We start from the raw sequence: 27,943 nt of genomic DNA, 5'->3' as shown, positions 1-27,943 counted from the left end.
GGCTTCCCAGGGTGCGGGACCCTTTGCTCTTTCACAGCTACTTCTTAGGGGTGCAAGTCCCATCCCAATCCACCCCCGCCTCAGCTTTTTTTTCTTTCGTTCTATCCGGTGTGTGGAGATTTCTCTTATGATTTTGGGTGTTTGAGATGGTCTGCCAGCATTCAGCGGGTATTTTGTGAGAATTATTCAAGATGGAGGTGTATTTTGATGTGTATGTGTGAGGAGGTGAGCTCCACATCCCCCTATTCTGCCACATTGATTGGACCTCCCGCCCCCCGCCAGGATAAACACTTTTAAAATTATTTTTTCAAGAGCACTGTGTTTTCCCTTTAAAGGACTTTGTTGCACTTTGCATCCCCAGTAATAGCACATGAGTGCCTGTTTGCCCATCCTTTGGTCAGTGAGAGAGAGAATAGCCTTTTTAATTTTTGCCAGTCTTATGGAGGTGAGAAATGACACCTCATTGTCATATTAACCTGCGTGTCCTTACTGCTAAAGAGACTGAGCGTCTCCTCAGGTGTTTGTTGGCCCTTCGTATTTGCTCATCTGTAGCCCGCTTGTCCGTGTTCTCTGCGTGCTTTCAGTGGTGGGTACTCTTTTCTTCTTGATTTATGTTAGCTGTTTACATATTATGGACACAATACAGGTACTGTTCTAAAATTATAAGAAGGAGGCAGGGTTTAAAACTTCCTTCGTTCACACTTTCATTTCCCCCTCTAGGTCCTCCAGCGCCTGAGTTGCATGGCTATGAAGGGAGAGATGTTCCTGGTGGCCAATCTTGGGACAAAGCAGCCTTGCCATAGCAGTGACCCAGGGTGCCCGAGTGACGGTAGATACCAGTTTAACACGAACGTTGTGTTCAGCAGTAATGGAACCCTGGTTGACCGCTACCGCAAACACAACCTCTATTTTGAGGCAGCGTTCGATACCCCTCTGGAGGTGGATCACACAGTCTTTGACACCCCCTTCGCTGGCAAGTTCGGCGTCTTCACTTGCTTTGACATATTGTTCTTTGACCCTGCCGTCAGGCTCCTCCAGGACTCCGAGGTGAAGCACGTTGTGTATCCGACTGCCTGGATGAACCAGCTCCCACTCTTGGCGGCCATTCAGATTCAGAGCGGTTTTGCCATCGCCTTTGGCATCAACCTTCTGGCTGCGAACATCCACCACCCGTCTCTGGGGATGACGGGGAGTGGCATACACACCCCTCTGAAGTCCTTTTGGCACCACAGCATGGACAGCCCTGAAGGCCGCCTCATAACTGCTGAGGTGGCCAGAAACCCACCGGGGCTCGTCAGTGCAGGGAACGCCACAGGGAAAACTGACCCGTTCCACAGGAAGTTCTTACAACTCTTGGCAGGGGATCCCTACTCAGAGAAGGATGCCCAGGACGTCCACTGTGATGCGGCCCCCAAATCAACCACGAATGCCTCTCCCACGTTTAACTCTGAGATGATGTATGACAATTTCACCCTGGTTCCCGTGTGGGGGAGGGACGGCCACGTCCATGTCTGTGCACACGGCCTCTGCTGTCATCTGCTTTACCGGAGGCCCTCCGTGTCCCCGGAGCTGTATGCCCTGGGGGTCTTCGATGGTCTTCACACCGTGCACGGCACCTACTATGTCCAAGTCTGTGCGCTGGTCAAGTGTGGGGGTCTTGGCTTTGACACGTGCGGGCAGGAGATCACAGAGGCCATGGGGATGTTCGAGTTTCACCTGTGGGGGAACTTCAGTACTTCTTATATCTTCCCAATGCTTCTGACCTCAGGGATGATGCTGGAAACCCCTGACCAGCTGGGCTGGGAGAGTGATCAGTATTTCCTGAAGAAGAGGGGACTGTCCTCTGGGCTGGTGACGGCAGCTCTCTACGGGCGGTTATATGAGAGGGACTAGGGGGTTTTGGAAATGCCCCCCCACCCACATACACACACCGACACAGGCTGAAGCTCACGGCAGTGGGACCTCCTCTTTGCCCCAGAGCCCATCTGGGAGGCAGGGAGGAGGTAGGGAGACAGGCTGCGTCAGGGTCTTTCCCTCTTAGGTGGAAATTAGTGAGGTATTTTCTGGTATTTTATACTCTCATTTCTATTTTTCAAGCCATTTCTTCCTCCAGCAGATCTTTCATCACACAATTGATTTAAGAGCTCAAACAGAAATAAACGTCAGCTTATGTTTCACATGTCCACAAGACGGCTAGTTCTGCTTGTTGTGTGTGCTTTTTCTTGTTGTTGATCAAGTGACTCCCAGGATATACGGGTATTTCACAAGCCTCAAACATTATCGAGGGTAAGAACACTCAAAGCAAAAGCCGTCTTAGAATGGCTGCCGTGGGGACTTTTCCCTACTGGTGGCCAGAATTCGGACCCATCATGCCACAGCCACAGGCGGCCCCAGCAATGTGGAGCCTGAGGCAGCTTTTGAAAACAGAGGGGAAACTTTTCTCAAATCTGCCTTTCTGCCAGTGATCGGAATGTGTCAGGCAGGCCTCAGCATAACTGGAAAGAAAGAGGGCTGTGCCCCAGAGAGAGAGAGAGGCTGGAAAAAGTGCTGAAGAGAGGGCAGTGATGGGAACAGATGAGTAATAGGATTCCTGGGCACAGTGTGTCTCATCCAGGGATTCCAGGCACGTCAATAAATCACACTGGCTCTGGGCAAGCGCCTTCTGGCTGCCCAGCTGTAAGGGATGGAGCGATGCTGTGAACTCAGGGCCTTCTCCTTGCAGACAGGTGGCTGGAGCGGCCTGGGGCTGGCGCATGCAGACTTTATCCAGTCACTGGACAGGTGTCTTTGGAGAGCCCACCACAGCCGGAGCAGGACCTCCCACAGAGTGAACTGTAGATGCAAAATCGTATTCAGTGTGTGAAGACCATTTTCAGGCCTCTGGTGTCGGTATTCCTTGTGTCCAACATTTCCAAGTTGTTTTGACTCTATGCCTAGTAATTATCTCAGATCATTTTTAAAGTGGAAAATGGATAGTTTTTTTTTTTTTTTTAAAGAAAATGGATAGTTAGCTTTATGTGATTTGCCTCTTCAAGATATAGCTAGTTTCATCTCCGTTATAAATTAGGTGTTTTAAAGCAGTATGTGCATATATATATAATATATAATTAACTGTTATTATAATTATACAAAGCGAAAATGAGATTCTTTGCCCGTCTCCCACCGTGTGGCCCTTCTGGACCCTTCTCTGGCTCTCAGGCAGGATAATAAAGAGCACAGACCCTAGAGTCAGACTGGCCGGTGCTTTCTTGGCCTCCTGGTTTGCACTTCCCCATGCAGACCTCGCCTGTTTATTTGACCTTGGTGCGCCCGTTTTCTTCTGCATGGAATGTGTGTTGAATCATTCACGTGGGAAAGAAGTGAAGACCCACTGACTCACTGCCTGCTTGCAAAGGCCTGGAATGAATCAGTCTGGCCTTCAGGGAATTTGCAGACGCAAATCAGGATTCCCGAGGAAACCCGGGAGGTCCCCCTGGAACAGAACGGGGACCTCTCCCACCAGATGCTGGCGCAGACCCAGGAGGGGTGAGCTGGCGGCGCCACGCGGCTCCGGATGTGGCCACGGCCGCCGCCCCAGGGAAGCAGAAATCATCTCAGAAATGCATATCTTGCTTCCTGCCGAGATGATTCAGATCAGCCCGAGAGAGACAGAGGCCAGGCCTACATGCAGGCGTGGTGCAGCTCCTTCACCAGTGACGCTTCTGAGGCACCTGCTGGATGCACCTTCTGCTCCCGCGAGCAGAGCACCAAGAACTTTCCCCGAGCTGCTATCTACTGAAGATTCAGAAAGAACTGCAAACAAAGCAGAAATGAGGGGGGGGCTTCCACGATGAAAAGCAGTTGCCAGATGGCAGAGCAAAGCGGAGGGTAGGGGAAATGAGCAGAATAAATCATTTTCAAGATAGAAAAAAAAGCACCCATGACTCATGGTCATGACATGCTTTTGTGAGCTGCGATCCTGAAACTCAGGAAGCAAACGTTGATCCGGACCACAGCAGAGAGGCGGGACGCCCCGGGGTGTACTTTTGGCAGAATCGGGCTTGGGGGAAGTGGCCGGTTGGTGCGGTTTCCCATGAAGGTGCAGCTGGGCCTGTCTGCGGTTTTCCTCCAAGAGGAAGTGAGAGGCAGTAGTGAGCTGAAGAAGTGCCGTTCTTAGGGAAGGCGCAGCCGCGGCCTGCCGGCAGCCTGTCTGTCCCAGCGCCTGCCGAGGCCTCTCAGGAGGAGGGCCTCCCCAGCACCCCGCCGAGAGAGCCCCGCCTGGGACCAGCACCCTCCCCCCCGCCGAAACAGACGCTGTGCCCACGAGCAGTCACGCCCACCCCCCCTTGGCAGGCACTGACATGCTCCCTATCTCTGGATTTGCCCATTCTGAACAGTCTCTCTAAATAGAATCACACCCCAGGTGGCCTTTTGTTCCTGCCTCCTTCCGCCTAGTGTATCGTTTTCAAGGTTTATGCTTGTGTACCGCCTACAAGGTCTTCCTTTTTATGGTTGAATAACGTTTCACTGTATGGACGCATCGCGTTTGTTTATCCATTCATAAGTAAGTGGGCTTCAGGGGGCTGCCACCTTTGGCTATTAGGAATGATGCTGCTATGAACGTTCATGCACAAGTTTATATATGTGAACATGTGTTTTCAACTCCTTGTGTATACGCCTAGGAGAGTAATTGCTGGGTCATAGGGTAGTGTTTAATTGTTTGAGGAACTGTCAAGACTGTTTTGGAGAAGAACATGGCAACCCACTCCAGTGTCCTTGCCTGGAGAATCCCAGGGACGGCGGAGCCTGGTGGGCTGCCGTCTATGGGGTCGCACAGCAGCAGCAGCAAGAGTTTTCCAAAGGGACTACATCATTTTACAGCCCTATTAGCAGTGTTAAAGTATTCCAATATTTTCACATTCTTGCCAGTGCTTGTTGTCGTCTGTTAAAATCATAGCCGTCCCAATGGCTGTGGTTTCCGTTGTGGGTGTGATTTCATTTCTCTCATGGCAAATAATGAGACGTACCTTTCTTTTCTTAATGAAAAATTTTGCATTTGTGGCTGTGCCGGGTGTTCGATGCTGCCTGGGCTTTTCTCTAGCTGGGGCCAGCGGGGCCTGGGCTTTTCTCTGGCTGCGGCGAGTGGGGCCTGGGCTCTTCTCTAGCTGCAGCGAGCGGGGGCTGCTCCTCGTTGCAGTGCGAGAGCTTCTGTTGCAGCGGCTTCTCTTGTTGCAGAGCCGTGAGCTCTCTGCCCTCAGGAGCTGCAGAGCGTGGGCTCGGAAGCCGCGGTTCCGGGTGGCGCTCGGGCCCCGTTTTTCTGCCGCACGTGGGATCCTCTCGGACCAGGGGTCCAACGGGTGTCTCCTGCCCTGGCAGGAGTGGTGGTGACTCCTCACCACTGAGCCACCAGGGAAGCTCTGAAGATTCTTCCAAGTGCTTATTGGCCACTTACATATCTTTTTTGAAGAAATGATTAAAATCGTATGCCTCCATTCTCCCCCCGACTCCCCTCCCATCCAGGCTGCCACGTCACCCTGAGCAGAGTTCCCCGTGCTGTGCGGTAGGTCCTTGTGATGACCCTTGTACATTCAGCAGCGTGTGCGTGTCCATCCCGATTCCAAACTACCCCTTCTCGCCCCTCCTTGCTGGCAACTACCAGTTTGTTCTCTACGTTGGTCAGTCGCTTTCTGTTTTGTAAGTTCATTCGTGTCTTTCTTTTTCGATTCCACATACAAGGGATGTCCTAGGATAGTTCTCCCCTGACTGACCGAGCTCAGTGTGGCAGTCTCCGGGTCCGCCCATGCTGCTGCAAATGGCATCATTTCATCCTCACGTGTGCGCGGCTGAATCCCTCCGCTGTCCACCTGAACTAACACAGCGCTGTTGACCGGCTCCACCCGAATGCAAAATGAGGAGTCCGGAAAAAATAAAACCTTATGCCCACGTAAAAAAACTGAATTTTCTTTTTATTATTTAGTTGTAGGAGTTCTCTATTTTGAATATTAGACCCTTACCAGATAAGTGATCTGCAAATATTTTCTCCGTTTGTTGGCTGTCTTTTCACTTTTTGATATTGGTTTTTGGTACACAAAAGTTTTTAATTTTGTGATGAAATCGTTAAGATGAAATCTAATTTATCTGTTTTTTCTTAGTTGTTTGTGCTTTAGGTGTCATACCTAATCCACGGGCACAGACTTAGAGCTGTTTTCTTCTAAATATTTTCTAGCTTGAGCTCCTACATTTAGATCTAAGACCCACAGAAGTTAATTTTTGTATATGTTGTGAAGTAGGGGTCCAAATTCATTCTTTTGCAAGTGAGCATCTAGCTGTCCCAGCACCATTTGTTGAAAGAGGTTATTTTTTCCCCTTTGCATTATCTTGGTGCCTTTACAGAAATCTACTGACCATAAATGAGTGGGATTATTTCTAAACTCAGCGCAGTGCCACTGGTCTGTATGTCTGTTCTTGAGTGAGTATCACAGTCGACCTTATTACAGTAGCATTGTAGTAAGTTTTTAGATTGGGACGCATGAGTCCTCTTTGTTCTTCATTAAAATTGCTTTGGCTATTTTGGATCCTTTGAAGTTCCATATGAACTTTTTGGGGTCATCTTGTAAGATTTTTGTCAAAAAATCACTGGAATTTTGATAGATATTTCATTAAACCTATAATTTGGGGAGTGCTGCCATTTTAATAATATTGTTTTCCAATTCATGAACACAGGATGTATTCTTATTTAGTCATTTTTAGTGTACGAATTCCTTTTATTTTTATTCCCAAGTATTTTGGGGAATGCTATAATAAATGGAATTGTTCTTTTAAATTCATTTTAAATCATTAATTGCAAGTGTATAAAAATACAGTTGATTTTTTATATTGATCTTGACTCTAGCAACCTTGCTGAACGTCACAGCACTAATAATTTTCTGGTGGAGTTTTTAGGGTTTTCTCTATTAAAAGACACTTGCTCCTTGGAAGAAAAGCTATGACAAACCTAGACAGCATATTAAAAAGCAGAGACATTACTTTGCCATCAACTGACTCATTAGAAAAGACCCTGATGCTGGGAAAGATTGAAGGCAGGAGGAGAAGAGGATGAGATGGCTGGATGGCATCACCAAATCAATGGACATGAGTTTGAGCAAGCTCTGGGAGTTGGTGATGGACAGGGAGGCCTGGCATGCTGCAGTCCATGGCGTCGCAAAGACTCGGACACGACTGAGTGACTGAACAACCACAAATATACAAGATCCTGTCATCTACACATAGATTAACTTTTTCCTTTTGTATAAACACTTTTTCCCCCCTCCCGCCTAATTGTGCTGACTGGAACCTCTAGTACAGTGTTGGGTTGATGAGGTGAGACTGAACATCCTTGCCTCATTTCTGATCTTGGGGAAAAGCTTTCATTCATTCATTCATGTCAGCTGTGGGCTTCTCATAGTTGGCGCTTCCTTCTACTCCTAGTGTTTAGTGTTTTTATCTTCAAAATTCTTTTTCTCCATTAATAGTGATAATCAAGTGTTTGCCGCTTTTATTGATATGGAGTATTACACTGACTTATTTTTATATGTTGGACATATCTTGCATTCCCGGGATAAGCCCCACTTAGTCATGGTATGTAACGTTTATTGTTGGCTGCGCTGGGTCTCTGCTGCTGCCCGAGGGCTTCCTCTAGTTGTGGTGAGCGGGGCGTTCTCCTTGCAGTGAGCGGGCTTCTCACTGTGGTGGGTTCTCTTGCTGCAGAACGTGGGCTCTGGGGACACGGGCTTGGTTGCCCAGCAACTTGTGGGATCTTAATTCCCGGACCAGGGATCATCCCGTGTGCTCTGAATTGGCAGGCAGATTCTTTACCATCAGACCACCAGGGAAGTTCCTATGATACTTTTTCAGCACTGATATAGTTGAGTTGATAGTATTTTTCTTTTGATGCCTTTTTGCGTCTGTATTCATAAGGGATATTCATGGTGTATGAAGGTTTCTAGATGGTGATGGATTTGGTTTGATACTATTTTGTTGATAACTTTAGCATCTGTGCTCATAAAAGAATAGTTCTGTAGTGGTCTTAAGATGCCTTTGTCTGGTTTTGGTTATGAGGTTAATACCTCACAGAGCCAGGTGGAAATGTTTCCCTCTCGTCTGTTTTTAAAAAGAGTTTCTGAAAGCCTGGTGTTACTTCTTGAAACGTTTTGTACAATTCACCAGTGAAGTCACCTGGTCCCGAGCGTTTCTTCATGGGGATTTTTTTTTTTAATTCAATGTCTTTATGTAGCATAAGCCTACTCAGACTTTTCTATACTACCCCTTCTTGAAACAGTTTTGATAGTTTATCTTCCTAGGAATTTGTTCATTTAGATTAGTAGCTTTGTTGGTATATAATTATTCATAGTACTGTCTTATAAATTCATTTGATTTCTATGAGGTTATTAGAATTCCTCTTCTTTTCCTGATTTTCACTCTTTTTTTCTGGATCGATCTAGCTACACGTCTGTCAGTTTTTTCAGACTTCTGTAGAGGGATTGTTTTGTTGGTTTTTCTTTTTTCTTGAATGCCCACATTTATTTTCGCTCTAACTTCTATTGTTTTCTTCTGCCTGCTTTGGGTTCTGTCTGCACTTCTTTTGTCTAATATCTTAAACTGGAAGATTATAGATTTGAGACCTTTCTCCCTTTTTACTATGTTGTCAGCTAAATTTCCTTCTAAGCACTGCTTTCACTACAGTGAAGTGAAATGTTATATTTTTGCTTTCATTAATCAATATGCCAGCAAATTTGGAAAACTCAGCAGTGGCCACAGGACTGGAAAAAGTCAGCTTTCATTCAAATCCAAAAGAAGGGCAATGCCAAAGAATGTTCAAACTACCACACAATTGCACTCATCTCACTTGCAAGCAAGGTAGTGTTCAAAATCCTTCAAGCCAGGCTTCAACAGTACATAAACCAAAAAATTCCAGATGTACAAGCTGAATTTAGAAAAGGCAGAGGAACCAGAGATCAAATTGCCAACATCCGTTGGATCATAGAAAAAGCAAGAATATTCCAGAAAAACATTGACTATGCCTTTGACTGTGTGGATAACAACAAACTGTGGAAAATTCTTAAAGAGATGGGAATACCAGACCACCTTACCTGCCTCCTCAGAAACCTGTATGCAGGTCAAGAAACAACAGTTAAAACTGGACATGGAACAATGGACTGGTTCAAAACTGGGAAAGGAGTACGTCAAGGTTATATAGTGTCACCCTGCTTATTTAACTTACATGCAGAGTACATCATGCGAAATGCCAGGCTGGATGAAGCACAATCTGGAATCAAGATTGCAGGGAGAAATACCAATAACCTGAGATATGCAGATGACACCACTCTAATGGCAGAAAGCAAAGAGGAGCTAAAGAGCTTCTTGATGAAGGTAAAACAGCAGAGTGAAAAACCTGGCTTAAAACTCGGCATTCAAAAGACTAAATCATGGCATCCATCTGGTCCCAACACTGAAGGGACCATGATTTTAGTCTCTCACTGTTTCCATTGTTTCCCCATCTACTTGCCATGAAGTGATGGGACCAGATGCCATGATCTGAGTTTTTTGAATGTTGAGTTTTAAGCCAAATTTTTCACTCTTCTCTTTCACTTTCATCAAGAGGCTCTTCAGCTCCTCTTCATTTTCTGCCATAAGGGTGATATCATTTGCATATCTGAGGTTATTGCTATTTCTCCTGGCAATCTTGATTCCAGCTTGTGCTTCATCCAGCCTGGCATTTTGCATGATGTACTCTGCATATAAGTTAAATAAGCAGGGTGACAATATACAGCCTTGACGTACTCCTTTTACAATTTGGAACCAATCCATTGTTTCATGTCCGGTTTTAACTGTTGCTTCCTGACCTGCATACAGATTTCTCAGGAGGCAGGTCAGGTGGTCTGGTATTCCCATCTCTTGAAGAATTTTCCAGAGTTTGTCCTGACCCACACAGTCAAAGGCTTTGGCACAGTCAGTGAAGCAGAAGTAGATGTATTTCTGGAACTCTCTTGCTTTTTCTATGGTCCAACAGATGTTGGCAATTTGATCTCTGGTTCCTCTGCCTTTTCCAAATCCAGCTTGAACAGCTGGAAGTTCTCGGTTCATATACTGTTGGAGCCTAGTTTGGAGAATTTTGAGCATCACTTTGCTAGCATGTGAGATGAGTGGAATTGTGCAGTAGTTTGAACATTCTTTGGCATTGCCTTTCTTTAGGATTGGAATGAAAACTGACCTTTTCCAGGTCTGTGGTCACTGCTGAGCTTTCTAACTTTGCTGGCATCTTGAGTACAGCACTTTCACAGCATCATCTTTTAGGATTTGAAATAGCTCAGCTGGAGTTCCATCAACTCCACAGCTTTGTTCGGAGATATGCTTCCTAAGGTCCACTTGACTTCACATTCCCGGATGTCTGGCTCTAGGTAAGTGATCACAGTATCGTGGTTATCTGGCTCATTAAGATCTTTTTTGTATAGTTCTTCTGTATATTCTTGCCACCTCTTCTTAATATCTTCTGCTTCTGTTAGGTCCATACAGTTTCTGTCCTTTATTGTATCCATCTTTGCATGAAATGTTCCCTTGGTATCTCTAATTTTCTTGAAGAGAGATCTAGTCTTTCCCATTCTATTGCTTTCCTCTATTTCTTTGCATTGATCACTGAGGAACTCTTTCTTATCTCTCCTTGCTATTCTTTGGAACTCTGCATTCAGATGCTTTTATCTTTCCTTTTTTCCTTTCCCTTTCAGTTCTCTTCTTTTCTCAGCTATTTGTAAGGCCTCCTCAGACAACCATTTTGCCTTTTTGCACTGCTTTTTCTTGGGGATGATCTTGATCGCTGTCTCCTGTACAATGTCATGAACTTCTAGCCATAGTTCATCAGACACTCTGTCTGTCAGGTCTAATCCCTTGAATCTATTTCTCACTTCCACTGTATAATCATAAGGGATTTGATTTAGGCCATACCTGAATGGTCTAGTGGTTTTCCCTACTTTCTTCATTTAAGTCTGAATTTTGTAATAAAGAGTTCATGATCTGAGCCACAGTCAGCTCCCGGTCTTGTTTTTGTTGACTGTATAGAGCTTCTCCATCTTTGGCTGCAAAGAATATAATCAATATAATTTCGGTATTGCATCTGGTGATGTTCATGTGTGGAGTTGTCTCTTGTCTTGTTGGAAGAGGGTGTTTGCTATGACCATTGCATTCTCTTGGCAAAACTGTTAGCCTTTGCCCTGCTTCATTTTGTATTTCAAGGCCAAACTTGCCTGTTACTCCAGGTGTTTCTCGACTTCCTACTTTTGCATTCCAGTCCCCTATGATGAAAAGGACTTCTTTTTTTGGTGTTAGTTCTAGAAGGTCTTGTAGGTCTTTATAGAACCATTGAATTTCAACTTCAACTTCTTTGTCATTAGTGGTTGGGGCCTAGACTTGGATTACTGTGATATTGAATGGGTTGCCTTGGAACAAGCAGAGATCATTCTGTTGTGTTTGAGACTGTACCCAAGTACTGCATTTTGGACTCTTTTGTTGACTATGATGGCTACTCTATTTCTTCTAATGGGTTCTTGCCCACAGAAGTAGATATAATGGTCATCTGAATGACATTCGCCCGTTCCAGTCCATTTTAGTTCACTGATTCCTAAAATGTAGATGTTCACTCTTGACATCTCCTGTTTGATCACTTCTGATTTACCTTGATTCATGGACCTAACATTTCAGGTTCCCATGCAATATTGTTCTTTACAGCATCAGACTGTATTCCCATCACCAGTCACAGCCACAACTGGCGTTGGTTTCACTTTGGCTCCATCCCTTCATTCTTTCTGGAGTTATTTCTCCACTTTTCTCCAGTAGCCTATTGGGCACCTACTGACCTGGGGAGTTCATCTTTCAGTGTCCTATCTTTTTGCCTTTTCATGCTGGTCTTGGGGTTCTCAAGGCAAGAATACTGAAGTGGTTTTCCATTCTCTTCTTCAATGGACCACGTTTTGTCAGAGCTCTCCACCATGACCTGTCTGTTTTGGGTGGCCCTATATGGCATGGCTCATAGTTTCATTGAGTTAGACAAGGCTGTTATCCATGGGATCAGTTTGGTTAATTTTCTGTGATTATGGTTTTCATTCTGTCTGCCCTCTAATGGATAAGGATAAGAGGCTTGTGGAAGCTTCCTGATGGGAATTATAGCCATAGGAAATGTACTTCTTACATAATGTCTCGAAGGTTGAAATCACTCCTTAGTCCAGGCGCTCAAGTGCAGATGCTGTGTCAGCAAGTGTGGAGCAGCCTGGATCTCAGTGTCCATTTCCCTCTGAGCTCTTGGGCAGCCATGTGCACTGGCAGTGAGCCATCATCGCAAAAGGGATCTTTTCTTCTGAGCAGTGGGTTTCAACAGTTGGCTTAAAATATCCAGTAAGCCATGTTATCAAAAAGCGTGGTGTCATCCAGACTTTCTTGTTCTATTTATGTAGTACAGGCAGAGTTATATAGCATATTTTTAAAGGCCCCAGGGTTTTCAGAATCTGAGTATTGGCTCAATGTTAGCTGCATTCAGTCAGTTCAGTTGCTCAGTCGTGTCCAACTCTTTATGACCCCATGGACTGCAGCACTCCAGGCCTCCCTGTCCATCACCAAGTCCCAGAGTTTACTCAAACTCATGTCCATTGAGTTGGTGATGCCATCCAACCATCTCATCCTCTATCGTGCCCTTCTCCTCCTACCTTCAATCTTTCCCAGCATCAGGGTCTTTTCAAATGAACATTGAAAACAGGGTCCTTCCAATGAACATTCAGGACTAATTTCCTTTAGGATGGACTGGTTGGATCTCCTTGCAGTCCAAGGGACTCTCAAGAGTCTTCTCCAACACCACAGTTCAAAAGCATCAATTCTTTGGTGCTCAGCTTTCTTTATAGTCCAACTCTCACATCCATACATGACTACTGGAAAAACCATAGCCTTGACTAGATGGACCTTTGTTGACAAAGTAATGTCTCTGCTTTTTAATATGCTGTCTTGGTTGGTCATAATTTTCCTTCCAAGGAGTAAGCGTCTTTTTATTTCATGGCTGCATTAGCCCCTAACATTAGAGTCAGCCTGTTTTTTGAAGCTTTGAAGCCAGGCATTGAGTTCTTCTCTCTAGCTATGGAAGTCCTAGGTGGCATCACCTTCCAACAGAAGGCAGTCCCAGCTATTGTCGTTTAGCGTAGCTGACTACATCTTAGCTACAACCTGCTGCAGGTTCTACATCTGCACACGCTGCTTCACCTTGCACTTGGAGTCATAGAGACGGCTTCTTTCCTTAAACCTCAGCAAGCAGCCTCTGCGGGCTTCAGCTCTTCTTCTGCAGCTTCCTTGCTTCTCTCAGCCTTCACAGAACTGAAGAGAGCTAGGGACTTGCTCTGGCTCAGGCTTTGCCGTAAGGGAATGTGGTGGCTGGTTTCATCTTCTGTCTGGACCACTCAGACTTTGTATGTATCAGCAATAAGGCTCTTTTGCTTTCTGATCATTCATGTGTTCACTGGGGCAGCACTTTTCATTTCCTTTGAAAACTTTCCTTTTGCATTCATTTACAACTTGGCTGTTTGGTCAAGGGACCTAGCTGTGGGCCTGCTCTGGGCTATTGACATGCCCTCCTCACTGAGAGGAATCAGTTTGAACTTTTGATTTAAAGTAAGAGGTGTGTGACTCTTCCTTTCACTTGAACACTTAGAGGCCATTTTAGGACTAGTTACTGGTCTAATTTCAATATTGTTGTGTTTCCAGGCAGAGGGAGGCCCGGGGGAAAAAAGATGAGGAAATAAGTGGTGGACAGTCCGAACACACACGTATTAAATTTGCCATCTTAAATAGGTGTGGTTTGTGGCACCCCCAAATAATTACAATAGTAACATCAATGATCACTGATCACCATAACAAATATAATAAGAATAAAATTTGAAATTTTGGCAACAATTACCAAAATGTGACAGATATAAAGTGAGTATATGTTGTTAGAAATATGCTGCCTATAGACTTACCCAATTCAGGATTGCCACAAACCTTCAATTTGTAAAAAATGCAGTATCTGTGAAGTGCAATAAAGCAGATCCCCATAAAACAAGGTCTGCCTGTATTATACAAAATCGTTTCTCCTGTGAGCTCCTTTCCCCCTATTCCTTTGTGTTATTGTCACAAATTCACATTTTCATACATTATGTACCCATCAACAGAGATTTATAATTATAGCTTTATATAGTTGACTTTTAAATGAGAAATAAAAATTAAAAAAAAATAGATTTGTACTGTTTTTAAAGTTTAGTTTGCTGTTATCATTACTGTTGCTCTTTATGTTTTCATTTTTCTTAATAACAAATAGGTAATAATAAATAAAACATCTTAATCTGTCCTTCATTTCTGAAAGACAGTTGTGCTGGATATAAGGCTCTTTATGGACAGTATTTTTCTTTTAGCACCTTGACTACCACATCCCTGCCTTCTGACTCCATCAGCTCTGATGAGAAACTAGCTGTTAGTGTTATTAGGATTTCTTGTACATGATGGATTACTTCTCTCTGCTTTCAAGATGCTTGTTTTGTCTTTAGAGTTTGATTATAATGTGTGTAGGCTAGATCTCTTTGAGTTTATATTCTTCTTGGGGTTCTTTGAGCTTTTTGAGTTTGTAGATTAGCATTTTTGAAATTAAGTTTCAGCCATTATTTCTTCAAATATTCTGCCTCCTTTTCTTTCTCTTCTCTTTCTGGGACTTCCCTTGTGTGCATGTTGCTGTTTATTGGGATCTCACAGGTCTCTGAGGCTATGATCACTTTGCATTTTCCCCCTTTTCTCCTCAAGACTAGGAATTGACCTACCCTCACACTCACTGGTTCTTCTGTCTCCTGAGATCTAACGTTGAGTCCCTCTATTCAAGTTACTGTAATTTCCAAATACAGAACTTCCATCTGCTTTTAAAAATATTATCTCTATTCTCTCTTTAGTGAGGTATTTTTTTTTAAAAAACTTTAATTCTTTAGACATGGTTTTCTCTAGCTCCTTGAACATGTTTAAAATAAATGATTTAGCTTCTTTGTCTAGTGAACCCAATGTCTCAGCTTCTTCAAGGATCATTTCTATTGATTGTTTTTCCTGTGTAGGGGTATTACGTTGTTTCTCGGCATATCTCAACCTTTTGTTGAAAATTGGGCTTTTAAAATAATATAACATGGCAATTCTGGAAATCAGATTCACCTCCTCCCCAGAGTTTGCTGTTACTGCTGATTGTTACGGTTGCTTAGTGACTTTTCTGAACATGTTCTGTAAAGTCTGTGTTTTTGCCATTGTGGCCAGTGAAGTCTCTACTCATTTAGCTTAGCAGTCAGCTGATAATTGGACAGAGGTTTCCTTAAACATCTGGCACCAAAAGAATTCCCTGGTCTTTGCCAAAGGGCTGTGTCTATAAGGGCACATCTTCAAAATGCAGCTTGGCAGTTGAAAATTGGCTTTCACTTCCTGTTTGTGCAGAGCCTCAAAATTAGGCACAGGTAAGAATTTAGGGTAGCCTAGGTCTTATACAAGAAGGCACACAGGTTCATGTGTGTGTGTGGCATTCTAGATTTCTTTTCCAAACTCTTATGGACATCTCTTCCCCTAGCTTTTCTTTTTAAGCTTTTGGTTATCTGTTGCTTGCCTCAGCTCTTATCCATCTCCGAAGGTAAGGGCAACATTAAAACTCTTGCCTGGCGCTGGGAAAACAGGAGAGCTACATGTGAAAGAATGAAACTAGAACATTCTCTAACTCCATACACAAAAATAAGCTCAAAATGAATTAAAGACCTAAAGGTAAGAGCGGATACTATGAAACTCCTAGAGGAAAGCAGGCAGGACACTCTGACATAAATCAGAGCAAGATCTTTTTGGATCTGTCATCTACAGCAATGGGATACAAGCAAAAATAAACAAATGGGACCTAGTTAAAAAGTTTTTACACAGCAAAGGAAACTATAAACAAAATGAAAAGACAATCTATGGATGGGGAGAAAATATCTGCAAACAATGCAACCAACAAGGGCTTACTTTCTAAAGTGTACAGCTCATGGAGTTCAATGTCAAAAACCAACCAACCTAATAAAAATGTGTACAAGATCTAAACAGACATTTTTCCAAAGAAGACATACAGATGACCAATGGGCACATGAAAAGATGCTCAGCACCACTAATTTTTAGGGAAATGCAAATCAAAACTATAATGGGGTTATTACCTCATGTCAGCCAGAATGGTCATCATTAAAAAGTCTACAGATAAGAAATGCTGGAGGGGGTGTGCAGGAAACAACCGTCCTGCAGTGTCGGTGGGAATGTAAATTGATGTGGCCACTATGGAGAACAATACAGAGGTTCCTTAAAAAACTAAAAATAGAGCTACCATATGATCCTGCAAGCCCACTCCTGGGCATATATCCAGAGAAAGCCTTAATTTGAAAAGATACATGAACTCCAATGTTCATTGCAGCACTATTTACAATTGCCAAGACATGGAAGCAACCTATGCAACCAAGACACGGAATCAAGACATGGAAGCAAAGTATCCACTGACAGATGGATGCATAAAGACGTGGGGGTATGCGTACATACGCAGACACACACACAATGGAGTGTTTACTCGGCCATGACAATAATGAAATAATGCCACTTGCAGCAACATCAACGGACGGACCTAGAGATTATCACCGTAAGTGAAGTAAGCCAGACAAAGAAGGACAAATTATCATAGGATATCACTTGCCGTATGGAAACTAAAAAAAAAAGATACAAATGAACTTACAAACAGAAAGAGACAGATGTAGAAAATAAGCTTATAGTTACCAAAAGGGAGAGGGGAGGGGAGGGATAAATTAGGAGCTTGAGATGAACATATATCACTAGTAGAATTGATGCCTTTGAACTGTGGTGTTGGAGAAGACTCTTGAGAGTCCCTTGGACTGCAAGGAGATCCAACCAGTCCATTCTGAAGATCAGCCCTGGGATTTCTTTGGAAGGAATGATGCTAAAGCTGAAACTCCAGTACTTTGGCCACCTCATGTGAAGAGTTGACTCACTGGAAAAGACTCTGATGGTGGGAGGGATTGGGGGCAGGAGGAGAAGGGGACGACAGAGGATGAGATGGCTGGATGGCATCACTGACTCGATGGACATGGGTTTGAGTGAACTCCGGGAGTTGGTGATGGACAGGGAGGCCTGGCGTGCTGCGATTCATGGGGTCGCAAAGAGTCAGACACGACTGAGCGACTGAACTGAACTGAACTGAACTGATACATAAAACAGATAACCAACAAGGAGCTACTGTATAGCACAGGGAGCTATACTCAATATTTTATAATAACCTGTAAGAGAAAAGAATCTGAGAAAGGATATCTATTTATGTGTGTATGTGTAACTGATCGATTTGCTGTATGCCTGAGACTAACATAATATTGTAAATCAAATGTATTTCAATTAAAAAAATTCCCCCAAAATTCTTTCCTGTAATTGCTTTCAACAAGTCTCTCTTCAGGGAAAATAACTTTCACAGTGGGTCAACTTTGAGTTTGCCCAGCTACTGACAACACGGTAAGTGGGATCTTCCAGGGAAACATTAGGCAGCGAAAATGATGACAGTTCTCAGGAGGGAGGCTTTGAAAGGGCTCTCGTTTTGCTGTGCTCCTTCCCTGGCTGTCTGGCTGCACCGGCAACATGGGCTTGGTTGTCAAGGCTCCCCCAGAGCTGGAATGAGGAATGCAACCAGAGCAAGTTGTACCACCACGAAGGTCACGGATCTCATCGCGGCTCAGTGGTCCTCGCTGTTTTCACTGACATCACTTGGCAAACGCTTCTGGACCATTATCAACGTCCTAGGTCCTACTCCCACCTGACTCCTTCTCGCCTAACCGTAGGCAACCGGGGCATTTCTCCCCAAGCCCCTACACTCACAAGCACCTAGAATGTGAGGAGGCAAAGTCCTTCTCCAGACACCCCCTTTCCTTGAATTCTCTTCGTTCACATTCTGTCATTTATATCATGAATATCATATCATGAATATCATACCATGAATATCAGAACCACAAGAAAGTGCTCTCTAGTATACTGGATCCTACCATCTTTGGGCAGGCACAATGAGGGTTCAAGACCATGTCGAGTGCAAAATTTCCCGTGAACGTGAAAATGCATTGTTTCCACTAGGTCTGAGGCGATGTAACTCACAGTGCTCTGCTGTCACCAGAAGTGAACCACCTCTCCATGTTCGGGCGGGGGTGGTGAACTTTGCCTAAAAGCCTGTTTGAGAGCTTAGTGCTCACCTAACCTCAGTCATTGGGCCATGTTCATTTCTAGCTAAAGATTTAAGCGAGTTACATGTCACAGACTAGGGGTGGTGGAGCCAACAGGCATCTAAGAAACACTTTCGATTAAACCAGATCCCCTCTCTTTAAATGCCAACTGATGCTTGGGTTAAGCTATGACATGCTCTGGGCTTCCCTGGTGGCTCGGATGGCATGGAATCTGCCTGCAATGCAGGAGACCGCGGTTCAATCCCTGGGTTACGAGGATCCCCTGGAGAAGGGAATGGCTACCCACTCCAGTATTCTTGCCTGGAGAAGTCCGTGGACAGAGGAGCCTGGTGGGCTACAGCCCATGGGGTCATGAAGAATCAGACACGACTGAGCGACTAATACTTTCACATGCTTTGGGGTTAGTTAAACCTCAGGTTTGCTTTTGGGGATTAGGTTGCCATCTTTGTCTATGCTTTTCCTGCTTTTATTAATTTCTTACTTCAACATTCTTCCACTTTCTCAGCAAAATCTTATGGCATCTCACATCAAAAATTGTACGATTCTTGAGTGCATAAATGGGGGTCTTTTAAATCAAGGATTTTCCCCAACTACCAAATATCACAAATCTTTCTCTCTGGAACAATCACCGCTGACATCCCTCTTGCTTCCCCGACTAAAATGTATGCTTCTTGACAGCAGGAAGTTTATCCCTGGCATAGCTCCGGGCTTTAAGACAGTGCGTGCTGCACAGTATGGACTCAAAAAATGTTTGCTGAAGGCCTTAAAATCGAAAATGCAATTTTTCTTTAGGTTGAGAGAAGGGCACAGAGGAATAAGTTTTTTAAGATCAAATCAAAATCATGGCTTTCCAGATTAAGGAAATGCCACACCTCAGCCTATATTTCAAACCTAATCAAGAAAGAAGGCAGGTAAGAATCAAAGGAAGAGGGGTACAACACTCTCTGGGAAATGAGAAATAACACAGACCGAGGAAGGCAGAGAAATGGGGACTTACAGAGTGCTGGAGACGAGCTGAGGGCGCGAGCTAGCTACTGGAGAGCTGGAGCGAATGGTCACAATCAGACATGGGAGGGGCGTGGCACGGCATTGATATCCAACACCTACCCTGTCAGCTCAACACTACCAGGGAAGAACTTTCCAACTCCAAATTCATTTCTGCAGCCCCCTTTTTAATATCTGAACCTCCTACACCAGAAGGGGAACCACAAGAAGGGAAGGAGCAGGCAGAGAGCAAAGACTGCGAGGCATGTCCACGGATAAACCTAAAACAATGGCAAGATGGTGTGGCCCACCGCTTCAGGGCTAAGTTCATTGTGAACTTAAATTCTTCTTCTCTGACCAGCAGCGCCAACCGCCTCATCTCCCTGAGGCTGGACTCGGCAGTGGCCGATCAACCAGTGTGACGCAGAGGCGTGACCCGTGCGTGCGGAGGGCAGAGGCGTGACCTGTGCGTGGGGAGGGCAGAGGCGTGACCCGTGCGTGCGGAGGGCAGAGGCGTGACCTGTGCGCGCGGAGGGCAGGCTTGCCTTTTTGTGCTCGGGTCACAGGAACACAGAGCGGGGCAGATGGAGCCCAGTTCACAACGCGGCCAAGTCCAGCCAGGCTTCCGCTTGAGCGCCACCCAGCCAAGCCCGCCAGCTACCTGCGGAGGCACAAGTGAGGATGTTAGCTTGACAAGACTTGAAGCAGCAGTAGCAACAGAAACACGAGCAGCTGTCCTTCTCTGAGGCTCCACCGGGAGGACACACACTGGTAGCACGCCGCCTTCCCTGCACTATGCCCAGAGCCTAGCACAGTTCTTGCTTGGCACACGGCAGGTGTTGCGGTACTTGTGTTTCTTCTCAAACTCGTGACCTGGGATAACAAAGCTGAAAGGAACCTACTCATTTAGTGGCCAAGCATATGGTCCAGTTCCAAAATGGCCAATTTCAACAAGGACTTGAAAGTGTTATCAGAGGTCATCAGGTGACCGAACGCCAAGGGTGGGAACTGCCTGGATGTGAACCTAGGTCCTGATGAATTATGGGCCAAACAAGCTCTGGCAGAATTCAGCTCACCTTTCTGCCTCATTCCTCCTGTGTTAAATGGTGCTATGAATAGGAGCTACCTCATAGGACAGTTGTGTGGATTAAGAGACGGATTTCAAGTACTTGCAACCTTGCCTGGCGCATGACAAACACTGTGTATGCACTTTGTTACTATTATCAGCATTAAGACGATTTGGCAAAGTTATTCAAGCCTTCCTGGCCTGCTCCTCCCATCGCTTATTTATATCTACTTGCTGTCACTTCCATCTAATCTCTGTGCATAATAAATACTTCTGTAGGTTTACATGCTAAGTGCTGATATCCGTTCCATCCACCTCCCCTCCACCAAGCATTTTAAGAACTGCTGATTCTGTTCTCACTCGGGCTATCATTTGCCCCTTCTCCACCTGCTCAAATCAGATTTGTTCCTCAATGTTCTGCCTAAATACCACCTCTTCCAAGAAGTCTGTTCTGACCACCCTTCCCAGAGGGATCTTGCTGTAGTCTTCACTTGCTTCAGTTAGCAGTTCATCAATTACACTTTCACTTTCCACTTTTAGGTACCTACCCTTCCAAGAAGTCTGTTCTCCTCACCCTTCCCACAGGGATCGTGTTGTAGTCTTGACTTGCGTCAGTTAGCAGTTCATCAATTACACTTTCACTTTCCACTTTTAGGCACATACCTTCCCATGATGAAACTATAAGCTCCAAGAGGACCAGACCCCAATTTTGAGGCTCATTTTCTGCCCATTGCCAAGCATGTAACAGGCAAGCAGTAAGTATTTGTTGAATAACTGTATTTAAAATGCTTGTTTAGAAAGGTTCATCTAAATTCTAAAACAGCTTTATTGAAAATTCAATAAGTTAGTAAAGAAAGGTAAAAACCAGTTACAGTTCAACACTAGTCAGATATTTTGAGGGAAAAAGAAGGTTGCACGTGAAAGACACTTGATTTATTGCATTAAAAAACTTTATTTAAAAGGTCCGATATAAGCCAAATTAAACCCCAAATCAACAGCTATACTTAGCTCCTGAACCAAACGGTACTGTTTGTCTTGTTAAAGGAGGTTATTTGCTATTATCACCACTGCCCTAAAAGCAGTTCCAGAGCAGAAGCTGGTATTATAATACACATCAGATACTTCAGATGTCATCTTCCATGCAGAAGTTAAAAAAGCAAGCAGGCTTTTCTATTCTGTGCGAGTATAAAACCATTACAGAATAGGGCCTGGACGCCTTTGACGCACAAGGTTTAGCTATAAAGGAGCGCGCGGGCGCTGTGCCCCTTCATTCAAGCAGCCCGCGGGTTCCTCCAACACCAGTGTTGCTGCAGCTTGGCTCACGACGGTGCTTGGGGATTTGCCCTCGCTGGTGCTAACCAAAGGAAGTGGCTGATCAAGCCAGGGGACAGCCCATCACAAAATGAGACCATAAAGCAACGGAACAGCTTCCCTAGTGGGCCAGTGATCGGAAGACCCACTTCACAAGTATTCCTAGTCAGGGCATCATGTACGTAAAATGACGCAAGCTCTGAATTCTGGTGCGTGTGAGGATAAATTAAGAACAGCTTGTTACTTTATAGCTACACCTTGAGTTTCATCAGAGGCAGTAAATCTAACAGTGTGTCTAATGAGTCCTTCTGGAAATGGCTTCAGCAGATGAGTCCAGCAGCCTGCAAAAGAGAAGAGGGCATGTGTCGTCCTGCCGAGGTTCTCCGTGTTCTCTTGGAGGACGGACCCGGGGCCCAAGGACCTAAGTTCCCGGGAAGGAGGGAGGCTCAGCTCCACCTAAGGAAGACCTTTCTAACAGCTGGAGCTGCTCAGCAACTGAGTGGACTGCCCGGTGAGGTAGAGTCACAGCAAGTGTCAGGGTGGGAGGATCACCCTGGTCGAAGGGGCTCCTGCATTTGTTAAGAGGCTAGACTGGATGAACCTCAGGTCTCTTTCAATTCTGAGACTCTAGGAAATTCCCTCAGGGAATTCAGAAGAGAATTCCTAAAAGGAAAGAGAAAGTACACATATGTATACTTTTAGAATCCTCTTGAGTTTTTTTCCTTTTTTTCAAAAGGTACAAAAGAAAATGTAGTCTGCTGTCTTTAAAATGCATATAACACCTTCCTGCCACTAATAATTAGGAAGGGTTCATTATGACTTCTTTATACTATAAAGAAAAGATGGACAATTACATTTATAATTTCTGTAAATATTTTAGAAAAAATGCTTAAAATCTAGTAGTCAATGCCCTAGAAACTTTATAGATTTTTAAGTAATATGCACAGATACAAATACATTATGCATTAAATACAACTCACATCTGTGTTTTATTATACTCTAAAATATACAGGAATCTTGATGTACTGAAAGAGTGCAAGTAAATACAGTATTCAAGCAGTCACTATTTCTATTTACATGCTCATTAATTCTTCAAAAACCCACAAAATTATCAAATAGATCAAAATACTGTTCTGTGTTTTCACACTTTATATTCAGAAAAACCAGCTGATAATTTACAATGTCATAAAGTTTCCAGTTTCACGATACAAAAAGAATAAAATGAAATTGGGAATCACTTTGTCAAAATTTATGGAACTCTACCCCGACCTGGAAGACCCCCTACGTAATTGAAATCATTTTCACTGGGAAGGTGACCAGTTACAGTAAAAGCAGACCCTTATAAATTGTCGTTTAAAAGCCCAACATCAGCCTTCCCCGCCTCTTTTTGTTATTTGAAAGGCAGTCTTCCAATCTGGTTGGCAGTCGCTTCTTTCCCTAAACAGTAGCATGTTATAAACACGCTACTTTAAATGTGAATAAGACCTAAAGGCTTTAGTATTTTAAACCTTGCCCAGTACAGAAATGCCTTCCAAGAGACCTGATGATGTTAACTTATGAGTAGCAAGGGAGTTTTTCTTTTTGATTCTTCACTAAACAATGACAACAAAAATACCCTAACCCACTGTGGAGGCACGGGGGTGACATAAAGGTGACGAAAGTGTACCATCCAAGTAGTGAGGCTGAAAACGCCACTCCCCAGGACCACTCGGCTGCAACAGGGTGAAAATCATCCACTTCCTGATTTTATCAAATTTCCTTCTTTGAGGAAATTCTTTACATTTTCAAACAAAAATAGTTCAGTTTTAAACCTAAACCATTCAAAACCCGGCAATCAACAGTCTGACCCCAATCTATCACGTGTCTACATCACAAATATTTTCACCCTGACTGCACCCAGTCAGCTGGTTTTCAATTCTAATATTATAAAAGTTGGAATTTTAAAATTTTTATGTAAAAGAAAAAAAATGTAAAAATACATCTGCTTTCTCTCATGGTTTAATACATATTAGAAGGCTTTCAGATGTTTTCTTTAAAAAAAAAAATGAACATTGAAAACCAAATCTCAGCTTCATTTTCCGAAATATTGAAGTTTGGTTTGGATAATGTCTAGTTTCACCCGCTCCAGTTTCCGCAAAGTGGTGCTCTACTAAAACCCGAGTTATTTGGTCCTTTGGCAATTTGCTGTGCACATCATGCCTATTGTACCAAACTTTTATTGCCCTTAAATTTAGTTGTAGTTTTATTGATAAAATTGAAATCTAGTGTCCTTATCTCTTCTTTCACGATAGTGTTGCTCGTGTGAGCAGATTAGGGTGCAGTGTCCCAAATAACTCCTGGCACTGCAAACCTGAAGCCTACAGCTTCACAAGGCTCTGTGCCATCAAGTGTTCCCCTCTGCTCAAGTCTGTTTCAAGACACTGGAAGTTCCTTCCGTAAAACGTGCCTTTACAACTCTCCTTCCTAATGTGATCATATTTCTTCTGTGTGCGCACTCTGCCATCTCTCTTAGGTTGCATTTGTATGTGAGTAAGAAAGTGCCTTTTTCCTGAAAAAGCACAGTGTGAAGCCTCCCCGGGTCTCTGGCTCAGCCGGTCAGTAGGTCTCTGAATCGGAGTCATTGAGCTCGTCCACATCAGTGTATAGGTACTCCTGCTCCCCGCCGATGTTGTTGAAGCTACAGTAGGAGCTGGGTTCATTTCTCATGATGGGCAAGGCTTCGAAGCTGACAGTTTTCGAGGTGTTGGTGTAACGGTTAATGGCATTGAACGTCAGGGATGATAAAGGGCTACTTGACGAGATAGGCATCATGGTGGCCAGAATGAGTGCGAGGCAGTCTGCAACGTCCTTGTTGGGAGCACAGGCCAAAGCTGGGGTATAGCCTGGAATTAAAAACAAGTTTAAAAATCACTCATCCTGAGACTCATTTCACTAAAGAAAGGCAGTAAACCTACCCTGGTCTTCAACCTCAGACATATATTAAATTACTTGGCTTATATAATAAGCTGGCTTAATTAGAATGATTCATCCTCCTGCATCCATCCAAGTTCCCAGATGCTATCAGGCTAGAATAAGGGGGGAAAAGTCTGGTAAAACTTCATTCAGAATGGTGGGGGAGTTTTACCGTTAATTTGTAGTTCTGTAGGGAAGGACTTACATGCTGAGAAACCTAAATGTGCACAGATTTGTGAGTGAGGCTATGAGCTGGTGCTCAAAATATGCATGTTCAATGAAAACACATGGCCACCATTTAACTTCTTTTGGGGTCATAGTCCACTGAGAAAAACATAAATCCAACCCTGAGAAAACTTGGATGGATGCAGATAAGTTATGAGATAGTGGAGGAATCATCCATCTGGGACCTCGGTTTCCTCTGTAGTCTGTTACGTTTAAAGCTTTAGGTTTAAAGCTCCTAAATCAAACAAATGTTTCCTTTGTATATGTTCCCTTCTTCAGTACAAGACTGACTTTAAATGCTGGGCTGGATGAATCACAAGCTGGAATCAAGACTGCCAGGGAAATATCAACAACCTGAGATACGCAGATGACACCAACCAAATGGCAGAAAGTGAAGAGGAACTAAAGAGCCTCCTGATGAGAGTGAGAGGAGAGTGAAAAACCTGGCTTAAAACTCAACATTCAGAAAACTAAGATCATGGCATCCAGTCCCATCACGACAAACAGATGGGAGGAAAGTAGAACAGTGACAGACTATTTTCTTGGCTCTAAAATCACCGAGAATGGTGACTGCAGCCATGCAAGTCAAAGATGCTTGCGCCCTGGGAGGAAAGCCATGACAAACCTAGACAGTACTGAAAAGCAGAGACATCACACGGTCCATCTAGTCAAAGCTATGGTTCTTCCAATAGTCATGTACCATAAAGAGAGTTGAACCATAAAGAAGGTTGAGTGCTGAAGAATTGATGCTTTCAAACTGTGGTGCTGGCGAAGACTCTTGAGAGCCCCTTGGACAGCAAGGACATCAAACCAGTCAATCCTAAAGGAAACCAACCCTGAATGCTCATTGGACGGACTGATGCTAAAGTTGAAGCCCCAGTACTTTGGCCACCTGATGTGAAGAGCTGACTTGCTAGAAAAGACCCTGATGCTGAGAAAGACTGAAGGCAAAAGTAGAAGGGGGTGGCAGAGGATGGACATGAATTTGAGCAAACTCTGGGAGACAGTGATGGACAGGGAAATCTACTGTGCTGCAGTCCATGAGGTCACAAAGAGTCATAGCTGTTTGTAATAGCCAGGACATGGAGGCAACCTAGATGTCCATCAGCAGATGAATGGATAAGAAAGCTATGGTACATATACACAGTGGAGTGTTACTCAGCCATTAAAAAGAATACATTTGAATCAGTTCTAATGAGGTGGATGAAACTGGAGCCAGAGTTTCACTTACAACAGAGTGAAGTAAGCCAGAAAGAAAAACACCAATATAGTATATTAACGCATGTATATGGAATTTAGAAAGATGGTAACAATACCCTTGTATACGAGACAGCAAAAAAGACACTGATGTATATAGAACAGTCTTTTGGACTCTGTGGGAGAGGGAGAGGGTGGGATGATTTGGGAGAATGGCATTGAAACATGTATAATATCATATATGAAATGAGTCGCCAGTCCAGGTTTGATGCATGATACTGGATGCTTGGGGCTGGTGCACTGGGACGACCCAGAGGGATGGTACAGGGAGGGAGGAGGGAGAAGGGTTCAGGATGGAGAACACATGTATACTTGTGGCGGACTCATTTTGATATATGGCAGAACCAATACAATATTGTAAAGTTTAAAAAAAAAAAAAAAAAGAGTCTTAGCGACTGAACAATACCACCACAACAAAGTATCTGTGCAACAAACTGGAAACACTTGTCTGGGTCAGGAAAGATGACAGTGAAAATACAGAGTCTAATTAAATCATCAACGTCTCTTGTTACTGGAGCAATTTATAACTGGATCATTAATCTGAAGGTTAGAATTAATTACAAAATAAGATGGGTACTTACTATGACTTGCCAACTTTGGACCCTGATTACTATCTCATATTGCAAAGTATGCAAGAAGACATCAGGTCACAGGCGACCTTCACTGTCATCTGTTTATTATGCTTTCCATATGGAAAAGCGATATAAAACCTTGAAAATGACCAACAAAGATCATCTATTGGCTATTTGATGTACAGCCTCATAATGTGACCAAATATCTTCTATAGGTTAGCAATTTAGGCTCTTCATTTTAATCTATATTGCTTCTTATTTCCAGAAATATAATTTGCTGACAGTGAAAGTTTCTTTTAAATCAGGTGAGACTGAATTTATCTTAGTATGTGGTACCACTCACTTCTACGGATTTCATGACTGTATTAAACGAATGATTCCCAAATTTCTATGTCCAACCTAGATGTTGCTGACTTTGGGCTCCAGGTCCATACGTCTATATCCAATTACTCACCTGGAGTTGCCAGTGAACTTTTCTCACGTTCCTAAGTGAACCCAGCTCTTCCTCCTACATTCTCATCTTAAACAATGGCCTCCCCTCCCCTGCCCACATCACTCCATGCCAGACTGCAGGCCACGTCTTCCCTCCCCAGGCTCTGATGAATGCCCTTTTGATGGGATTCATTGGAGCCTGGGGAGGGAAGAAACATCAACGTTCTTTCATCTGCAACATCTCTGCCGTACTCTGCCCACCCCCTCCTCCCACCCTGACTGTGAACTTGTCACCTAGTCTGACACAAAGATCCTTTGCCACTTGACCTAAGAGACTCTGCTGCTGCTGCTAAGTCGCTTCAGTTGTGTCCGACTCTGTGCGACCCCATAGATGGCAGCCCACCAGGCTCCCCCGTCCCTGGGATTCTCCAGGCAAGAACACTGGAGTGGGTTGCCATTTCCTTCTCCAATGCACGAAAGTGAAAAGTGAAAGTGAAGTCGCTCAGTCGTGTCCGACTCTTAGTGACCCCATGGATTGCAGCCTACCAGGCTCCTCCATCCATGGGATTTTCCAGGCAAGAGTACTGGAGTGGGGTGCCATTGCCTTCTCCCAAGAGACTCTGGTTTGGTGTAACTTAGTACTCAGGCTGCCCTGCATTGTATCTCTATTAAATATGCCACTCTCTCAGAAAGTTTTCTCCCATATTTTCACTTGTCCTTTGGATTCTGGCTCAGAAGGCACTTTGGGGGGGATACCTTCCCCGACATCTCTCACAGCATTCTAGGTTTATTCTAACTGAACTGCTTCAAGGGCCTTCTGACAGCCTGCTTCTTCTCGCTGTTGTTCAAGGCAGTTGGCT

The 27,943-nt window shown here is 44.1% G+C and overlaps 2 protein-coding genes across 4 annotated transcripts in view; one reads left to right on the top strand and one right to left on the bottom strand.

Moving 5' to 3' along the window:
- The window catches only part of BTD (biotinidase), a 40,782-nt gene extending 38,592 nt beyond the window's left edge, over window positions 1-2,190 (top strand). For 2 of the 3 annotated variants that reach the window (XM_010856731.1, XM_010856729.1), the window contains exon 4: window positions 721-2,184. In XM_010856731.1, the coding sequence (XP_010855033.1) occupies window positions 721-1,893 (1,173 nt within the window). In that variant the 3' untranslated portion in view covers window positions 1,894-2,184. Of the gene's footprint in view, window positions 1-720 lie in introns of all 3 variants that reach the window. The other variant, XM_010856730.1, reaches the window with a different exon arrangement.
- Window positions 2,191-21,147: 18,957 nt separating this feature from the next.
- Window positions 21,148-27,943, bottom strand: part of ANKRD28 (ankyrin repeat domain 28) — a 127,401-nt gene continuing 120,605 nt past the window's right edge. The window contains exon 26 of the mRNA XM_010856753.1: window positions 21,148-24,527. Within this exon, the coding sequence (XP_010855055.1) occupies window positions 24,241-24,527 (287 nt within the window). The 3' untranslated portion in view covers window positions 21,148-24,240. The remainder of the gene's footprint in view (window positions 24,528-27,943) is intronic.

Source organism: Bison bison, unplaced genomic scaffold (assembly GCF_000754665.1).
Source record: "Bison bison bison isolate TAMUID 2011002044 unplaced genomic scaffold, Bison_UMD1.0 scf7180017864374, whole genome shotgun sequence".
NCBI classification, from domain to species: domain Eukaryota; kingdom Metazoa; phylum Chordata; class Mammalia; order Artiodactyla; family Bovidae; genus Bison; species Bison bison.
Note: the sequence above shows the minus strand (reverse complement) of the source record. Positions and strands in the feature narration are given on the sequence as shown.